Source organism: Dama dama, chromosome 8 (assembly GCF_033118175.1).
Source record: "Dama dama isolate Ldn47 chromosome 8, ASM3311817v1, whole genome shotgun sequence".
NCBI lineage: Eukaryota > Metazoa > Chordata > Mammalia > Artiodactyla > Cervidae > Dama > Dama dama.
Genome location: NC_083688.1, coordinates 21482472 through 21501413, shown reverse-complemented (window position 1 = coordinate 21501413; position 18942 = coordinate 21482472). Strand labels below are relative to the sequence as shown.

The 18942-nt window shown below is 40.5% G+C and overlaps 1 protein-coding gene across 1 annotated transcript in view; it reads left to right on the top strand.

The window, feature by feature from the left end:
- Positions 1 to 18942, top strand: part of NYAP2 (neuronal tyrosine-phosphorylated phosphoinositide-3-kinase adaptor 2) — a 288785-nt gene that overhangs the window by 178042 nt on the left and 91801 nt on the right. Inside the window, exon 3 of the mRNA XM_061147893.1 lies at positions 860 to 1951. Coding sequence (XP_061003876.1) covers positions 860 to 1951 — 1092 coding nt within the window. The remainder of the gene's footprint in view (positions 1 to 859; positions 1952 to 18942) is intronic.

The following is an 18942-nucleotide window of genomic DNA, read 5'->3' as shown; positions in this document are numbered from 1 at the left end:
CTGATGTGTCAGGGTAATGAATTCATTCCAAGACAGCATTTGGGATATCATGAGAGACCTTCTGAACAAAAACAGAATACACCATAATCAACACTACCTGGAGATTTGGAGATTAACTTGTCTAGTCTCATAAGATGTTCACATCAATTTCCCCTGATGTATCAGCCCCATCTGTATAAAAGTTATTTATCTGAACCAAGACAGAGATTAAGTCTAGCAGGCTGGAACATTTTTATCCCAAATGAAAGCAAGATGTGATCATGTGTAATAGCCATATCATTAAAAGGGCACAGTCCCCATGATGTTATTATAACCATTTGTTCTAATAGAAACTCTGTCCTTTCTCTTTTTCCTTAAGTTTCTTTGTTGCTTAATTGTTGGAAGTTGATTTTTATCAAATATATGATTGTTTTTATCCAATTTGTGTCATCTGAAAGTTTCTACTTAGAAATCCTAAGACAGTGGTGAAGCGTTCTGGTCTTAATGCATTTATCAGTGTTGGATTATTAATATTAATTTGAAGATAAATATTACTACGGTTTTCACATCATGTTTCTCTAAATATTGAAATGTTTGATTTCTGTTGGATTTTTAATCTATGCCTCCATTTAGAAATAATTCAGGTTACCCCTTTCCTCAAAAGTTTAGAGTAGTAAAGTGTTACTGGCTCAGTCATGTCCAACTCTTTGTGACCCCATGGACTAAAGGCTCCTCCATCCATGGGATTCTCCAGGCAAGAATACTGGAGTGGGTTGCCATTTCCTTCTCATTAGAGTAGTAAAGTCACCTGCAAGTCATATTTGAAAGTTTTACTATTGTATTCATCTGTTTTACTGTTTTTTTCTTCTTCTTCTTTTAGTGTCAACCAAACCAAGACCCCACAGTGATGAATATTCAAAGAAGATTCCTCCTCCCAAACCAAAACGGAACCCAAACACTCAGCTCAGCACATCTTTTGACGAAACGTACATCAAAAAGCACGCACCCAGGAGGACCTCTCTCCCGCGGGATTCATCGCTCTGCCAGGTCAGCAGCCCCGCGGGGGACCCCGAGGAGGAGGAGCCCGTGTACATCGAGATGGTGGGGAACATTCTCAGAGACTTCCGGAAGGACGATGAGGACCAGAGTGAGGCCGTCTACGAAGAAATGAAATACCCCATTTTCGACGATCTAGGCCAAGACTCAAAATGTGACCTCGACCATCACAGTTGTTCTTCGCAGTGTGCTACTCCCACGGTGCCTGACCTGGACTTGGCCAAATCCTCAGTGCCATGTACTCCAAAGGGTTTGCTCTGTGACATCCCCCCGCCCTTCCCCAACCTGCTGTCTCATAGGCCCCCGCTGCTGGTGTTCCCCCCGGCGCCGGTGCAGTGCTCCCCCAACTCGGATGAGTCTCCGCTCACCCCGCTGGAGGTCACCAAGCTTCCTGTGTTGGAAAACGTGTCTTATATGAAACAGCAGGCCGGGGCCTCTCCCTCTTCCTTGCCATCGCATGCCTCCGGCCACGCGAAACTGGAGAAAGAGCAGGCTGGAGCCGCGGGGCCGGTTCCGGCCGGCTCCGTGCTCTCCTCGTCCCCTCCCCCGCCCTCCACTCTGTACCGAACGCAGTCTCCCCACGGCTACCCCAAAAGCCACTCCGCCTCCCCATCGCCTGTCAGCATGGGCAGGTCCCTGACCCCGCTCAGCCTCAAAAGGCCGCCGCCCTACGACGCCGTGCATTCGGGCAGCCTCTCTAGGAGCTCGCCAGCAGTGCCTCACTCCACCCCCAGACCGGTGTCAGACGGGGGCAAGATGGTCAACGCCGCGGTCAACACCTACGGCTCGGCCCCGAGCGGCTCCCGCTCCAGAACCCCCACGAGTCCTTTGGAAGAGTTAACCAGCCTCTTTACCTCGGGGCGCAGCCTGCTGAGGAAGTCGTCCAGCGGCCGCCGCTCTAAAGAACCGGCAGAGAGTAAGTGCACAGACGCTGTCCTTCGTGACTTGAGTGCAAGGAAGCCCCTGATGTACAGATAAGGCTCGTGGTAGGTGAGCTTGGGGGAGCTTCCCAGGTGGCTCAGTGGTAGAGAATCCGACTGCAAATGCAGGAGACTCGGGTTCGATCCCCTGGGTCGGGAAGATCCCCTGGAGAAGGAAATGGCAACCCACTCCAGTATTCATGCCTGGGAAAGCCCGTGGACAGAGGATCCTGGCGGGTCCAGGGGGTGTCCAGGCGGGTCCAGGGGGATCCAGGGGGTGGCAGAGGACAGGACTTAGCAACACAGCAACAAAGTGAAGTTTGGTCCTTTTAGTTGAAAGCTCAAGATGCGTGATTTTATTTTCACCATACCAAAGGAAATAGTGCCTTCTTACAGATCCTTAAAAGTGAAAGACAGAGGCAGGGCCGTCTGAGTCAGAGAGATGAACATGCGGGTTTTGAGGATGGGGGAGTGGGCTGTGAGCCAAGAAATCAGGAAACCTCTAGAACATTGAAGAGTCCAGGGAACCCATTCTCTCCTAGACCTTCAGAAAGAATGGAAGCCCAGCCGACAGGCTTGATTTTAGTCATGTGAAACGCATTTCAGACTTCTGCCTTCTAGAATTTCGAAGTAGTAAATTTGTGTCATTTTTTTAAGCCGCCAAAACAAAAAAGGAACTAGTGTGTTCTGAAAGAACTGAAAGTGACAGTCTGCACAATATAACTTATTAAAAAGAGGAATCAGTTTTAAATTTAAAATAAACTGTAAAATCTCAATTCTTAAGTGACCCTTGGAAGTCTAACAAAGAAAACATATTAGTATAAAAAATTTTATGTACGTCTTGATTTGGCAGGAAATTATACATTCAAACATGGAATTGGTAAGTGTTAAAATTACCTTATATTAAAAACCTGCTTGAGCAAATTTGTATTAGAAAACCTTTACTGGAAAGAGAGCAATTTGAATAGAATTATTACTTTTTTAAAAAACAACAAATTATTCTCTCCCCATACTCCATGTTGCTACATACTAAACTAGACTAGGCTTGCTGTTTCCCTTTATGGAAGAGCTGACTCATTTGAAAAGACCCTGATCCTGGGAAAGATTGAGGACAGGAGGAGAAGGGGATGACAGAGGATGAGATGGTTGGATGGCATCACTGACTCAATGGACATGGGTTTGGGTCGACTCCAGGAGTTGGTGATGGACAGGGAGGCCTGGCGTGCTGTGGTTGATGGGGTCACAAAGAGTTGAACACGACTGAGTGACTGAACTCATTAGCATGAATTAGCATCTTATTCCTATGGTACTTTTCCTAGATCTATCAACATATAAATTACAGAAAGATTGTTAATGATATATAGGTGGGAAACATGATATTTACCACTGAATTTCAAAGACTAGGGATTGTCTTTATCTGAATGACTAATCCTTTTGTGAGATCCAAATCACTATGTAAAGATATTGTAAAGTTAAAACAGATCCCAGTTTTTTCAGTGTTCATTTCATTAAATTACACTGTTTTCCTTTATTTAAAAATGCCTCAGGGCACCTAAACTAAAAAGTAATCATTTACATATCAAATGATGCCATCACAGGATTCCTAAAGAATCCACCAGCCAACGCAGAAGACAAGACGCCACAGACACAGTTTGGATCTCTGGGTTGGGAAGATCCCCTGGAGTAGGAAATGGCAACCGGCTCCACTGTTCTCACCTGGAAAATTCCTTGGGTAGAGGAGTTTGGCAGGCTACTGTTCCTGGGGTCAGGACTGAGTGACTGAGCACACAGGCGTTCATGCAGTTACACTGAGAAACTTCTTTAAAGGCAAAGAACTCTTAGGCGTGTCTGATGAAGATGGTGATGAAATTCCATAGATAATTAATATTCATTAGTGGGTATAAGCAACTTATCTTTTTCCTCTTTAATCAGAAAGATTTATGAAAACATTAACTTCTTACTACCAGACACATTCACAACTGAGCGTTGTTTCCGCTCTGGCCCAGCCTCTTCATTCTTTCTGGAGCTATTTCTTTGCTCTCCCCAGTAGCATTTTGGAGAGCTGCTGACCTGTGGGGCTCATCTTCTGCTGTCTTGTCTTTTTGTCATGTCTTCAACTCTGGATGATTGATTTGGTTTAAACACAGATCTAGTAAGCTTTTTGGAAAAAGGTGAAAAAAATGATGGAGATGATTTTACTCTCAAAGTACATACTGGTTAGTATGAAATTAGTAGAAGTTGAATCCTAGAATTGGTGAGATTAGCCAGTGTTCTCCCTACCTACCAGTTTCTTTGGAGGTTTCTTAACAGCTCCAGTTGGCAGTTATACCAATTAGCTAGAAAAAGTATATGTAAAAAAAGTGATTAACTAATGAAGTTATTTCAAGAAAAATCCATCTGTTAGAATCAGACTATGTGCTATATGTCACAGACTTTCCTATTCAACTCCAAAATGAGCTTTGTATGCTTCTAAAACCAAGCTTGTACATGGAAAAGTGATCTAGGCTCTTTATAGCTTTTTAGAGATCTGAGGATTAAATTCCTTTCCATATGTTATTAACTGTGCATCAGCTCTTCAGAGAAAGGTCATGTCCTGAGTTATGTCAATTCCAATGTTTTACTTTATCATATGGAAGGGAGGAAAAATGCACATAGTATTTCTAATGAGTAATCCAATGCCATTTTTTTTTTTTTTGGACTCAGGAAAAAAATAGAAAAACACTGTCTGATGTTAACACAATCACTGGGGCTCTCAGAATCATCCTGTGATTCAAAATATAGATCCAAAAGTGTTGATAGCTGAGCGTTTACCTACAGTTACTGCTGCCCTCAGTGGTACAACTATCCCCTTCCCTCTTGACAGATAGGATTTGTAAATACTTGCCCATAACATGGGGAGAGGATAAGTGATATGAAGTAGTATACCATTCATGACCCCTGAGTCACATTCTTTTTTTTTTTTTTTTTTTTGCATTTCAGAAATAAAAGTAAGACTCGTATCTCTGTGCTCCATACCCCACTAAGTTTCACTAGAAATGTTCATTTCGCTAATATTCTGATATTCAATTCAAAGCAAATATAATCTTTTGGCTTTAAAAATCTATGTCAAATAAAATTTGTCCTTTCAACTCTTATTTTTAATAATCTCTAAAAGATACACCTAATTTAATAATTTCATATCTTAAAGGCTTATAATTATTGATGGGGATCAGGAAATAGGAAAGAGTTAAAATAAGACAGTAGTGTTAGACTATGAATCAATTTCATTTTAATTTACAGTTTTCTAAATACAGCCTTCACATTAATTGAAGCATGATTTTCTAGGAAGCATTTTTTTTTTTAAACTCAGAAGCATGCTTTTCCTAGTTGATCTGGCATTATTTTGTTATTTAACTGTGCATGAGCATAGTATTGATAAATTCATGTAAACTGGTTCTTATTAGTATTTTTAAAATTTGTGTGGTTTTATGTGCTTAGATGCTCAGTTGTGTCCAACTCTTTGTGACCCCAGGGACTGCAGACTGCCAGGCTCCTCTGGCCATAGGAATTCTCCAGGCAAGAATACTGGAGTGGATTGTCATGCCCTTCTCCAGGGGATCTTCCCAACCCAGGGATTTAACTCAGGTCTCCCACATTGCAGACGGATTCTTTACCATCTGAGCCACTATATATCACCCATATAGTGATAAAGAAGATAGCAAACATGTTAGAAGTGATTAACTTGTATTTTATTATTACACATTTCTTTGTCTATATGAGAAGTAGGTGAAGTATTGCATTGGCCAAAAATTTGAACAAACTTTTGGTCAGCCCAATACAAATACGTTTTGTAGTGAATTTTCTACTTATCATTTTTGTCTTCCTTTTACACGTTCTTTTTGTATATATCCTTTGACTGGAATCTAAAACACTTAGGTCATGAATAGGCCATTTTGTTTTAATAAATCAAAAGCCCTGAATCATAGAAACTATTAGCCAGAATCAAGTGAGAAAAAAAGAAAATTCTTTTATCCCCTCAAATAAATCTTTTAAAAATAAAGTTCAGCCTATATAAATGCATGAATGTATGTTCCTGTGAAAATGTATGAGGCATAATGAAGGATATAATTAAATTTATGATGTACTTGAGGGAGAAAATGCAATAGAAAAGTTAAAAGTGGAAAAGTGTAAAGAGGAAACTTAAAGAAAAAAAATAGAAACATGAAACAGCAAAGAGAAGCAATAAATTAAAAATACTGAGGCGCCAAGAAACATACACAAAAAATGCATACATCAAGTCAGGTGGTCATATAAGCAAATATATGTGCCAACCAATGAAGCACATACAAAGGTACACAGAAAACCAGAGAAGAAACACAGACCCAGTAGGGTCAACGAAAGGTCAAAGAAAAGGAAAGATGCAAGCTCATCCTTCTGGTATTGTTGCATGAATGCCAAGTCGCCTCAGTCGTGTTCAACTCTTTGTGACCTTACAGACCTTAGCCCGTCAGGCTCCTCTGTCCATAGGATTCTCTAGGCAAGAATACTGGCCTGGGTTGCCATCCCCTCCTCTAGGGAATCTTCCCAACACAGGGATCAAACCCACGTCCCTCACGTCTCCTGCGTTTGCAAGCGGGTTCTTTACCACGACCGCCACTGGGGAAGCCTATGAAAGCGGAAGTCACTCAGTCATGTCCGACACTTTGCGACCCTATGGAGTATATAGTCCATGGAATTCTCCACGCTGGAATACTGGAGTGGGTAGCCTTTCCCTTCTCCAGGCAATCTTCCCAACCCAAGGATCGCACCCAGATCTCCCCCATTGCAAGCAGATTCTTTACCAGCTAAGCCATAAGGGAAGCCCAAGAATATTGGAGTGGGTAGCCTATCCCTTCTCCAGTGGATCTTCCCGAGCCAGGAATCAAACCGGGGAATCAATCCAATATCAATCAATTCATATATATTTTTTTCCCCAACCCTTTAATAAGACTCCCTTTTAAGACTTTTGGATGTTATGTTACATATTTACAATTATAGATATACATATGTCCTTTGGGTCTGATGACACACAGTTGGGAATCAGATGTAACTTTTGCTTTTCCACTCTTCTTAAACAACAATCCCAAACCATCAAACAAGCAAAATAGAACCAAAAAAGTACCCCATGCCTCCTACCTCCCACACACATGCCTTTTTCATTGTTTAAGTAGCTTGAGGTCAAGTGATTCCTAAAATATTAGGCATTGCAGGTAAAGCAACTGATCCAACTGACTCTTACTAGTTTAATTGAAAAATAATTTTCAATTAGAAAAACAATGATTTTGGAAGGTTGTATGTGTATAGTATCCCACTTTAAAGAGAAAGGAAGGGTGTGCTAATATCAGGGTGTTTATGATTCAGGGTCACTGTTGCGATCATCACTGTGTGTGCACTATGTGCTAATACCTGAGAAGGGTCCAGCATGATGACCTGAACAAGGGAGGCCTCACCCAGGGGTGGCCATCATTGTCCTATCATTGGTAGTAGCAGTGACAGTATTGATAGATTAACTGTGAAACAGGTCTCCTCCAATGGGGCTATTTGAGGTTGTAGAGCTCGCTAGTCCTCTATAGCTCTACTATTTAAATTCACTTAAATTCTTCTGTCTGTCTCCTGTGGTTTTACTGCTTCCTCTGGCTTGCAGGCAGTTTTATTGATGCCTCTGGCCTCTCCACCCCTCCCCTTCTCCCCTCTTTTCCTTCTGCGCTTTTCCTCATTGTATTATCACATCATTAATCAGTTTTGGACCAAGAAACCAGATATCCAAACTTGTCTGTGGAGCCTCTCATCTAACTTAAAGTGTTTGACCTGCAGTGTGGGGACTTTGTGACCTTCACTTTCAAAGGCCACATGAATCCAATTGCTTAGTCTTGGATGAAGTTCTCAGATTCATGTCTGAAATGATCAGGGGTGTCCCCTTTCTGAGAACTCAGCTGTCCTGGGAAACGTGAAACTAATGTTAACTTACACATTTTGTTTAGCCCAGTGGAAATATTTTTTCCTGGTAAAATCTGGCAAGCACACTGGCTAAGGACTTTATTTTTCCCTCCTGTTTATTCCTGTGAAAGTAGAGACTGACACAGAGTGGGTTGGACAGAGAAGCTGAGGGGAAGGGTGGGGAAGAGAACCCAGGAGCCTGAGTCTTGCATTTACTATGCGGAATAGGTGAGCCTTCAGCCTGTTACTGCCCACTGCCCAGAATGCTGACTTTGAGCAGAACCTCCACTTGTGTGGTGGAAGCTACCTGGCCAGTGTTGAAAGGTGAGACCCGGAACCTCTGAAACATAGTGATCCTCCAAAGGCATTTAGGAGTGGTAAAGAACCCACCTGCCAATAGGAGACATAAGGGAAGTGGGTTGAATCCCTGGATCAGGAAGAACCCCTGGAGGAGGGCATAGCAACCCACTCTGTATTCTTGCCTGGAGAATCCCACGGACAGAGGAGCCTGGTGGGCTACAGTCCATGGGGTTGCAAAGAGTCGGACTGAGCTGAAGCAACTGACCATGCACGTAGAACAGCTGAAGAGATATCTGAGGATATAACAAGGAGGTTTCCAGAAGGTCTGGCAAGATCAAAGCCTATAGGTACTGCTAAACTTCTGAATCTAAACTTTACAATCCTCGTCAGGTTCTTTTCCTGCTGTTAACTGATTGCTCTTCTGCTCAGAGCCCTACACTGTGGCCTCAGACTGGTTTCTGCCTTAGCAAGACTCCTTCCAGTAGCTCAGAAGGAAAACTGAGCCCTCCTCTGGATGATAGAGATGTCCTCAGGCCAGGACTGTGAAGGCATGCTCCCAGGAATATCCTTAGGTCATTAAAAGTACAGTGGGTAAAGGACCTCCTGCATTATTTTCACCTGCCTGTTGTCAAAAATACAGATTCCTAGGTTTTATCATAGATAGACCTGTTCAATGAAAAATTTTGGAGCTTGGACCTGTGATCTTGACTTTTTGGTAATCCTCAGTAATATTTATGGTTGTACATGTGTGCTAAGTCGCTTCAGTCCTAACTATTTGCAACCTCATAGACTCTAACCCTCCAGGCTCTTCTGTCCATGGGATTCTCCAGACAAGAATACTGCAGTGGGTTGCCATTCCCTTCTCTGGGAATATTTATAGCTAATATCCAACAATAACTCAAGGGTATATGGCTAAATATTAGCAACACTGTTTACTTGTGTGCAAGAGAAACCTGTAATACATTAATACTTTGAGTTTGCTTTCTAATAAACACAGGAGGGGAAAAGGAAAGGAGCGAGGGAAAAGTAAAATTCAGATAACATGAAATGAGTGAATGTTGTTTTTCTTTCCTTAAGTGAGTTACTGATTAGTTGACAGCTTGCAAAAAAAGACAGCCAGGGTCATTTGATTGAATCAGCAGGGAAAACAGTTTTACTACCTCCAGTTTCTTCTGGAGACCTTGAGAGTTTAACATTGTATCAGGTAGTGTGCCATGTGTGAAAAACACCCATTCTTGTTCTTAAAACCTTCTTAGTCATGCCAGCTATGTGTCATTTCTTCTTCCTCTTTTTTTAAAATTTGTATTGCCTATAGTTGCTTTACAATGTTGTGTTAATTTCTGTGTACAGCAAAGTGAATAAGCTGTATGTATACATACATTCCCTCTTTTTAAGATTTCCTTTGCATTTAAGTCACCATAGAGCATTGAGTAGAGTTCCCTGCGCTGTATGGTATGTTTTCATTAGATATCTATTTTATCGTAGTGTATATATGTCACTTCAGTCATGTCTGACCCTGTGTGACCCCATAGACGGCAGCCCACCAGGCTCCCCCGTCCCTGGGATTCTCAAGGCAAGAACAACACTGGAGTGGGTTGCCATTTCCTTCTTCTATATGTCAGGCCCAATCTCTCAATTCACCCCATCCCTTTCTTCCCCCTCTTGGTATCCATAAGTTTGTTCTCTACATATGTGTCTCTATTTCTGCTTTGCAAATAAGTTCATCTATATGCGTCATTTCCCTCATCTGAATTTCTTGACTCTTAAATTTGAGAACCACTGTTAAGAACTGCTTCAGCAAGGAGTTGTTTCTGTTGGTTAGACAGGCAGGAGAATTTGAGACTCAGGCCAACAGCAGTCTTCACCCCAGAGGTCTGTTTAGATGGGTCTAGGGCATTCAAGGGGGAGGACTAGCCAGAGCAGAATGGGACCCTCAGATGGAGCCATAATATGCATCGAGGGTGTGCTCTCTAGGGAGGTTTCCCAGGCCACAATCCAGTCAATGTAAGACAGCGGTACAAGAGAATGGGGGTCTTCCTTCTGGGACGCTGGAGGGGATGATGAAAGCAAGGAGGAGGCCTAACCGTCATAACTGGGCCAAGCATCTCGGTAGTTAGAGCTAACAATATGAATGGGGAAATGAGGTGATGAGCTTCTTGGGAAATGTTTCTGCCTCAAACAGGTTTGCCTCGGAAATGATTTCAACATGAACTAAGCACGATGGAATTCATCTGAGAAGTAGTGCTGCAGACTCAGGGAAAGAATGCAGCCCTAATCTTTTCCTTCAGAATGCTTCCAAAACAAGAGTAGGGTGCACTTGCTTTTAGGCCATTGCCTCTGTGCCATACAGAGTTCTAAGCATTTTACTTGTATTCCACCTTCACTGCAGCACTTGGAGGTAGGTGATATTAGCACTGCCATTTTAAAGATAGGAGAAACTGAGGCATAGCTTACCCAGAGTCACATAGGGAGTAAATCGAAGACTTGAATCCAGATTATTTGGCTTCAGAGTTTCTGGTCTTAATGATACTTTATCTATACTTGTCAGTCTCCCCAATTACTTTCCCATCCAATTTCCTTAAAATACACCAGTTACCATCAAAACCTCTGATGTCTCATACTTCTGTTGCTCCCAGAGTTATCTGCTGGATAGGAGAAAGCTGGATCTATACCTAAATGACCTGGACCACTTCATATTTGTCATCAGCTTAGGAAGGGAGAGGAAAAACCTTTTCAGGACCCTCCAAAATTCACTTTGGAATATCCTAGTCACTCTGAAGGGATTTTCTGGATCTCAGGCCTCTGAGCTGTCCCTGAAGGACTGTGGTCTGCGCAGTGGGCCTCACAGTCACTTAAATGACCTGGCAGAGAGACCATGAACATTCATCTCAATGCCTTTAAGCATAACTTAGGGATGTTTGGGCATGTTTCTTCGGGCCGAGAGGTTTCTAGTACTCAGATACCAACTAGATGATTCATCTTGCAGGAATATAGGGCTTTTGTCCACACTTCCTTTGCATCTTGTCCACAACTAAGCAGTATCTTGGTGGCTCAAGGCTTCCCCAAGGGGGGGGGCGGGGGCGGGAAACACTCCATGGATTTAGAGAAAAAAAAAAAAAAATCAGCCAATGCCCAAAGGCAATGAGAGCCTTAGCATCACTCACCTAGAAAATGATCTAGTGAAACAAACAAACAAAATCTCTTAAAGAGGCCCTTGTCAAATGCTTCTTGGCTGGACTTTTCTCTTCAGATTTATGTTAATGTGTACTTGGCAGAATCAGACACCAATCTTGAAACACACACACACACACATGCAATTCTTCAAGAACACACTGGCCTATTTATCATTTTTTAAAGCTAAACAATTTTTTTTTCAAGATGATGAGGTTAAATAATATATAAGTAAAATCCCTTGATTTTGAAAATGCATGTGACTCCTTGGCTAATTGGGACCATGACACTGTCTGTTTTCCTCATTCAGTTTCTCTTAGGATTGCAACATAGAATCACTGAAGAAGACATAATTTCATAAATAATTGCTCACCTTTCTGGGAGTAGACTGCAGCTGTCTTTGATTGATGCAGGCAGACATGTTTATTCCCCATGTTTATGGTCTCTGCCTGCTGAATCTTTAAGTGCAATTTCTTGTCAGCGATTTAATCAGCAATTCTCTCCATTAAGAAGAACCCTCCCTGCTTTAGGCTTAAAAAATGCAGAAACATTTTCAATTCAGACATAAAGCTAATCTAGTCTATTTTTTTAAGCCAGGATTTCCTTAGTTTGTATTCAGTATACTAGGACTGATTTCCTTTTCTTCTGTTGAATTATCTCAAACAGAAAATTCACTTTCTGATTTGTATTTGATATCATGTGTTTTCAACAGTTTGACATCTATGAGACATTAAATGTTAGGTAAAAGTAGAGTGAATATTCATGGGAAGGACTGTTGCTGAAGCACCAATAGTTTGGCCACCTGACGTGAAAAGCCAACTCGTTGGAAAAGACCCTGATATTGGGAAAGATTGAGGGCAAAAGGAGAAGTAGGCAACAGATAGTTCAATAGCATCACTGACTCAATGGACATGAATTCAGGCAAACTCCAGGAGATAACGGACAGAGGAGCTATAGCCCATGCTGCAGCCCATGGGGTCACAAAGAGTCGGACATGACTTAGCAACTAAACAACAGCATTAGTAAATAAAAGGTTTCTTATCAGTCACATCATAGTTCCTCACATGTGTGCTGCATTTTCATATGATCTAGAAGGCTTGGCAGGGCCTGGACATCATAAGAGATGGTTTTCTTGTTGGCTGAACCATTTAAGACGCTTTGACACTTTGAATCAATCAGTTCATCTCTTAATGCCTTAGTTTTCTCGCTTTTCAGATGAGACTATTAAGTGCTCAAACTGTGAATCTCTTTGGGCTCTGCTGTTTGATATATCTGTGGATTATTGAATGAGCTGTAGATCCCCAAACAAATGACCTCTTCCTGCCTCTGAAGCTTTCTTTCTGATGCTATTTTCTCTTGCGGAAAGGACTCCTCCAGTAACTCCATAAAACAAAGTCTAATGCTTGGATCATGGCTTACAGCTTACTTGCATCTTCATTGACTTTTTCTTATGCTATTGTCTAGAAATAATCTCTCTTTGGAGTGCTCTATACATCTGTAATGGTATGTGTCTTATTCTGACCTATTGTAAAGTTGCTTTTTTTTTTTTTTTTCCTGTTTTATTCCCTGTTAAAAACATATGGCTAGGAAGATCAAGGGCCATACCTTTTCATCATTTTGCTTCATGTAGCACTTGGCTCAATGCAATCTTTCCCAAAGTTGATACAGGATAAGTACTTATTGAACTTGTTGAAATAATAGGCATAGTGACTTGAGAGAGCTATTGAAGAAACAAAAGCCATAAGAGAAATGTTTGACCATTAAGTAAAAAAAAAGAAAAAATTAGATCCTATGACTTAGAAAATTCCACACTGAAATCAATATAGTCATTCAGCCAAAAAGGAACTATGCTAAATGCTGAATTCATTGCTTCTGCACTTAAATGTACTATTTAAAAGAATGCCCATTTCATTCTAGGCAGATTTATTAGGGGAAAGATATAAAGAATATAGCCATAAAGCATTTAAATGTGGGTCATTTTGTAGATGTCAGGTCATCACCAGTTCCTGTACAAATGTATAGCTGAGAAAAATTGATCACTTCTCAACACTTGGAGATAGAGAGATGCATTTTTCATGAAGAAATAACAGAGACTAACATCTTAAAGAAGGAATTCCAATCTGCTTAACATTATGCATTATTGAACTCAAATAGTAAAGAGAGTAAGAACACATTCAGCTAAGTCATTTTACCTCCTTGGTGAAAAAGCACTGTTTAAACCCAGGGAGTTATTATTACGGGACCACTCGTCTTAAATGAGTGTGTTTCCAGGTAAGAATTTGTTTAAATTATAAAATATTTGAAAAGCTTTTTTTTTTAACTTTTCAGAAAGATCAATTTTCAGAATTCAATAAATGGATGGCAATTCTGAATTTAATGAAGTGTCTGTAGTGGTGCATGGTGTTTCTCGGCTGAAGCAAACTCATTATTGTTGTTAGTTGATGGGAGCTGGGTTAATTAAATGTTCCACTCCTGGTAGAATAACCAACCAACTGAAGAATCTGGGCTATTGCTATTCCCAAATGAAAGGAGTAAAAATGCCATAAAGAATCTAAGAGGGGAGGAGGGAGGATTAGTAACATGGATTTGGAAGCAGAATATCCTGTCTAGTCAGATATACCCTGAATATATGAACTGAAAGGAAAAAATTCAAATACACAAGTCTGGAATAGTCTTGTAACAATTGAAAGTAGAAAAAATACTTTCCTCAGATTTTCTTCTGGTCAAATTTCAGTTACATTCAAAAATATATCATTTTTTAAAAATGTTTTGCATCTGTGCCCTTCTTACAGATGGAACTGATATAATTAAATTGAGAAAGAAAAAGGATAGTAAAACTATAGAATCATAAAGTAAAGATTGGGGGTATCTGTGTATTGTCCAATCCTAGATCCACCCATGTCGCTATGGGTAGGTAGTTCTAAAGTGGTCTTTGTTCCCCTGACACAAGTAAGAAATCACTATTTCTAGGAACTCAGAAACTGGGAAAAGTTTTAGATGTTAGGAGCCCCCAACAGAAGGGTCAGAGCTGAAACAAAGCTTTATTCTCTTTACATTATCAGATTCTGAATCTCAAAGTTACCTCTTTCATTTTTTGATTGATAAGTTATTAACTACTTATGATTAAGGACAAGAGAACTCTGTCAAAATGATGAAAGCCTTGTGTCAAAGAAACTTGACCAAGCTTTTGTCCAAAAGAACTTTCAAATCTAAGAAATTAAAACAGACTGCCTGAGAGTCATCCTTCTTTGATTGATTGCTAATCTCACTCCAAGCCTGCAAAACTCACTTTGACTTCTAGACCATGCTTTGTTTGTGACCATTGAATATAAATGATAATAAAATTGTCCATCAATGTTTCAGAAAAAGCAGCTAGATTCTACACCCAGCCATGATACTGCATTTCCTCTTCATGGCCAAGACAGTCAAGTGAATATTTACTTGCTGCCTTCATTTCCTGTCTCCCACCCCATCTTTCATTTCCTACAAGCTGGCTTCCTCTTCTTCTCACTCCAGAGTCACTAAGAGCTTCCTCACTGGCCTCTGGCTCTGGACCTTTCCTCTTTTGGACGAGGAAACATCACAGAACATTTGATATTGTTAATTCCTCCATCTGAGGGCATTCTTGGTTCTCATGCAATATGATGTCAGTATTAACAATTAATTTTGAACTCTATCCATTCAGCTTCCTTTTTGCCTTTTCAACTAAATGGTCAGGACATAGTGGTAAGTCTTTTTTTTTTTTCCCCCAGCACCTGAACAGTTAGCACATTTTCTGCCACGGAGGACATTTTTGTCAATATGTGTTCCTTGAATGATCAAATGATTGGCTAAATTGAATGAATGTGTGTCCAACCTCTACAATCGAATGATTCATTTTTGAGAGGAAAGACTATGTGTGTGCTGTGTGCTAAGTCATGTCAGTTGTGTCCGACTCTTTGCAACCCCATGGGCTGTAGCCCGCCAGTCTCCTCTGTCCACTGGATTCTCCAAGCAAGAATACTGTAGTGGGTCGCCATTCCCTTCTGCAGGGGATTTTCCTGACCCAGAGATGCAACCTGGGTTTCCTGCACTGAGGTAGATTCTTTACCGTCTGAACCACCAGGGAAGTGAAGCGCATTTACTATCTGATTTCCAGAAGATGATAAGGAGTTTTAGAATGAATCTTCATTTCTTTACTTTCATTTGTTGTTAAAAAATCCTTTTATTTGACCAGCTTAAAAAGCCATCTTGGTATAATACAAGGTAGATAGGAGGGGGATCACTTAATGTATATAAATGGAAAAGAGAGAGGAATCAGATATCATGGGGTCAGAAGATAGACTTATCACTAAACAGTTGTTCTTTCAGAGCAAGTCAAATCCTCCCAGTATCAGCTTTTTCATATTCACCTCATTGTGTAAAATGAAAGAAAAATTGTGTTCTAGAAAAGACTTCGTAAAATATAAATAGCTGCAGAGCTCTAAGGGGTGATTGTTTGATTTTTAGATATCTGGGGAAAAAATAAATATTTTATACAAAAAATTGCAGCAAGGTCTAAACGAATTAAATTTTTAGGCAGTCCACTCTGTTCCCACAACTCTCTTCAGTTCGGTTTGGGTAAAGGATCTGACATCTTAAGTGGATCCCACACCTGATGTAAAGGAGCATATAGCACTCGGCAGAATGTTCCCTCTGGAGGCAAGTTGTTTCAGGGTTGCCAGATGATATCGAAGCCTGGAGGGTGGAGAGACATCACACCTGAGAGCAGTTACCCTGACCCGAGAAAGAACAGTGCTGAGAACAAAGAGCTCTTCCTCATTGAACAAAGGGCAGACAAACATGGCAACGTGATTGTGAAAGGTGATTTCTTCGCAGAGGAAAAAAAATTCAGTATAACTGGGTTATGGATGTGTTTTTCAAATGTAATGAATATTTTTCTTTTCCTGGTTATGAATTTAAAATAAAAATCTTGCTTCCAAAAAAAGTATAAGTATTAATATTAACCAATGAATTAGTAGAAGCCAAAGACTCTAAGTGTTTAATATAAAAAAAAAATAGTATGTGGATGGAGGACTGTTTGCAGGGTGATATGTGAAGTGTTGTTTCTAAGCAGATTCAAAAAGAATCTCTTCCTTCTAAAGTGATTGGTCAACATGCAAATAGATTTGAAGGTTAGCATTTGGAAAAAAAAAAAAATCAGAAAAAAGCAATAAGAAACACAAATTTTGTATAAAAACATGTGTGCAACCACAGATAGAGGAATAATGCCAACCTCCTAAATACAGATTAACTAGCATCAATAGACAGAGCATGAGGTGACCATCCCTATACTTCTCATAAATGAAAGGCTACAGACACAAAAATAGCTGTCAAAAGACTTCATTGTCAGTTTTCTCATTTTATATTAACTTGCGTGACTTCCCTAGTAAAGCCTTTATCCAGATGCTAATTAAGCAGAGGTTTGCTTTTCACATCAATTTTTAATATTCCCTCCACATAGCTAAATGAAACCTGCAGTGTGAGGCTCCTCTAGTTAAAAGCAGTCCTGACCTACTTCCATGTAAAATCAATGGATGACTTAGAGAGACTCATGAGTAGCTGACATTTAAGGAGGCCAACTCATCATCCGGGTTGGTGTAAAATGTATGTTTCCTTGGGCTTCAGCATTCTCTCCCTTTTTATTCATTTTAAAAGTCCTTCTAAGAATAGAGAGGACCGTGGAAGCTATTGAGTCAGAGAAGTGGAGCCAGACCTGCATTTTGTGCCCCTGGGAGATTTTGAGCTCCTGTGTCAGATACGTCTATAGTGGCTTCAAATTAGCAGAAACCCCTAGATCTGGGACTGAGGAAGGGAAAGAAAGGTCTAAAAGGCACCCACTTGCACTCAAATATAAGCCACAGAAAAGCAAAATCGTATCCACCAGAATAAGGTCTTCAGACACCTATGTTTCAATTTTGAAAGTAAGAATCCAGGGTATATGTCAAACCTTTTTGAAGACTAGTATGTTAAGGATCTGAATTGTAGGGCATGAAATAGGAACAGGAATCAAAACCAGCTAGGCAGAGGATCAATAGTCCCTTGGGGTATGGAAGAGCACAGTGGGTCTCCATCTGGAAAGGGACTTCTATGAAAGATCAGATAAGTTCCTGCCAAGTGTTAACATGAAACCACAGAAGGGGTCACTGTGCAACCTGATGGAAGTGGAGGGTTGGCTGGCTTCACGTAAATTCCAGAGTTCTAAGCTAGAATACTAAACTAAAGTGGAGTGAGCTAGTAAAATTAATGGGAGAAGTAGTGTTCAGTGTACATATCTTTTACTGCCTTGGTTAAATTTATTCCTAAGTATTTCATTCTTTTCAGAGCTATTAACACATAGTGTTTTAACCATGTATACACATTCACTCAGTCTTTCATTCATTCAGTTAATGCTTATGAAATAGCTACTCTGTGCCAGCCACTATTCCAGGTGCTAGCATGTCTATTTTGAAGCGTCAATCAATGCCTACGTGCTCAGTTGGTTCAGTCGTGTCCGACTCTTTGCGACCCTATGAACTGTAGCTCGCCAGGCTCCTCAACCCATGGGATTCTCCAGGCAAGAATACTGGAGTGGGTTGCTATGCCCTTCCCCAAGTGTTGAACATTAAAACCTAATAATTCAAATGAAGATGAGGGACACCTTTATTAAGGGAGAAGGTTCTTTCTGAGCGGAGCCTTGGCAATCAAAAACACATTTTTGGGACTTCCCTGGTGGTTCAGTGGTTAAAACTCCCCACTTCCAATGCAGGGGGCCTGGGTTCAATCACTGGTTGGAGAACTAGATCCCACATGCTGCAACTAAGACCTGGCACAGTCAAATAAATAAACAACATATTGTTACGAAGACATAAATATTAGAACTAAGCATTTAGAACTGAACATTTTAGAAAAAGACTCTGTTTCTCTTTCTCCTTTGCCCCTGCATTGTGCCATTCTGACCCTTCTGGCTTATGTCACAACAGTTCTTTAGGTTCTGGAGGTCATAAAGGCCTGGGCACTCTGGATTCACTCCAATGGGCTGGCTCTGGTGAGCCTCAAGAGATAAATGGTTTTTGTTTGAAGCATAATCATGGCCTCAGCTAAAGAATCTAGTATTGCAAATATTGCTCTCTCCTTATCCTCCTCCTAATTTTTTTCCCTTTTTTCATTTTGCCTTTTTTCCTTTCTTTCTTTTTCTTTTTCTTTTTTTTTTACTTATGAGTCTAACCCAGAACAATGGATATTGGAATTCCCTGAGGCCTTGTTAATCATTCAGATTGGTTTTGGTTCAAAAATTCTGCTTCTAAATTACTTAGACAACTAGTATCACAGCAATGAAAAGTATTGGTAACATCAGAAATATGGAATTTCATCCAGTTTTAGGGATTTTTAAATTTAATTCACAAAATATGAGGTATTTTGTGATTAATTCACAAAATATTCCTGAGGTACTTTGTGATTAAAGAGTTCATACATGAGTCATATGTATGTTTATGTGAAAGTATGTGAAGATGTTGACCAGAGTTGAAGAGAGGGGACAGGTGACTGACTTAAGCTTTGATGG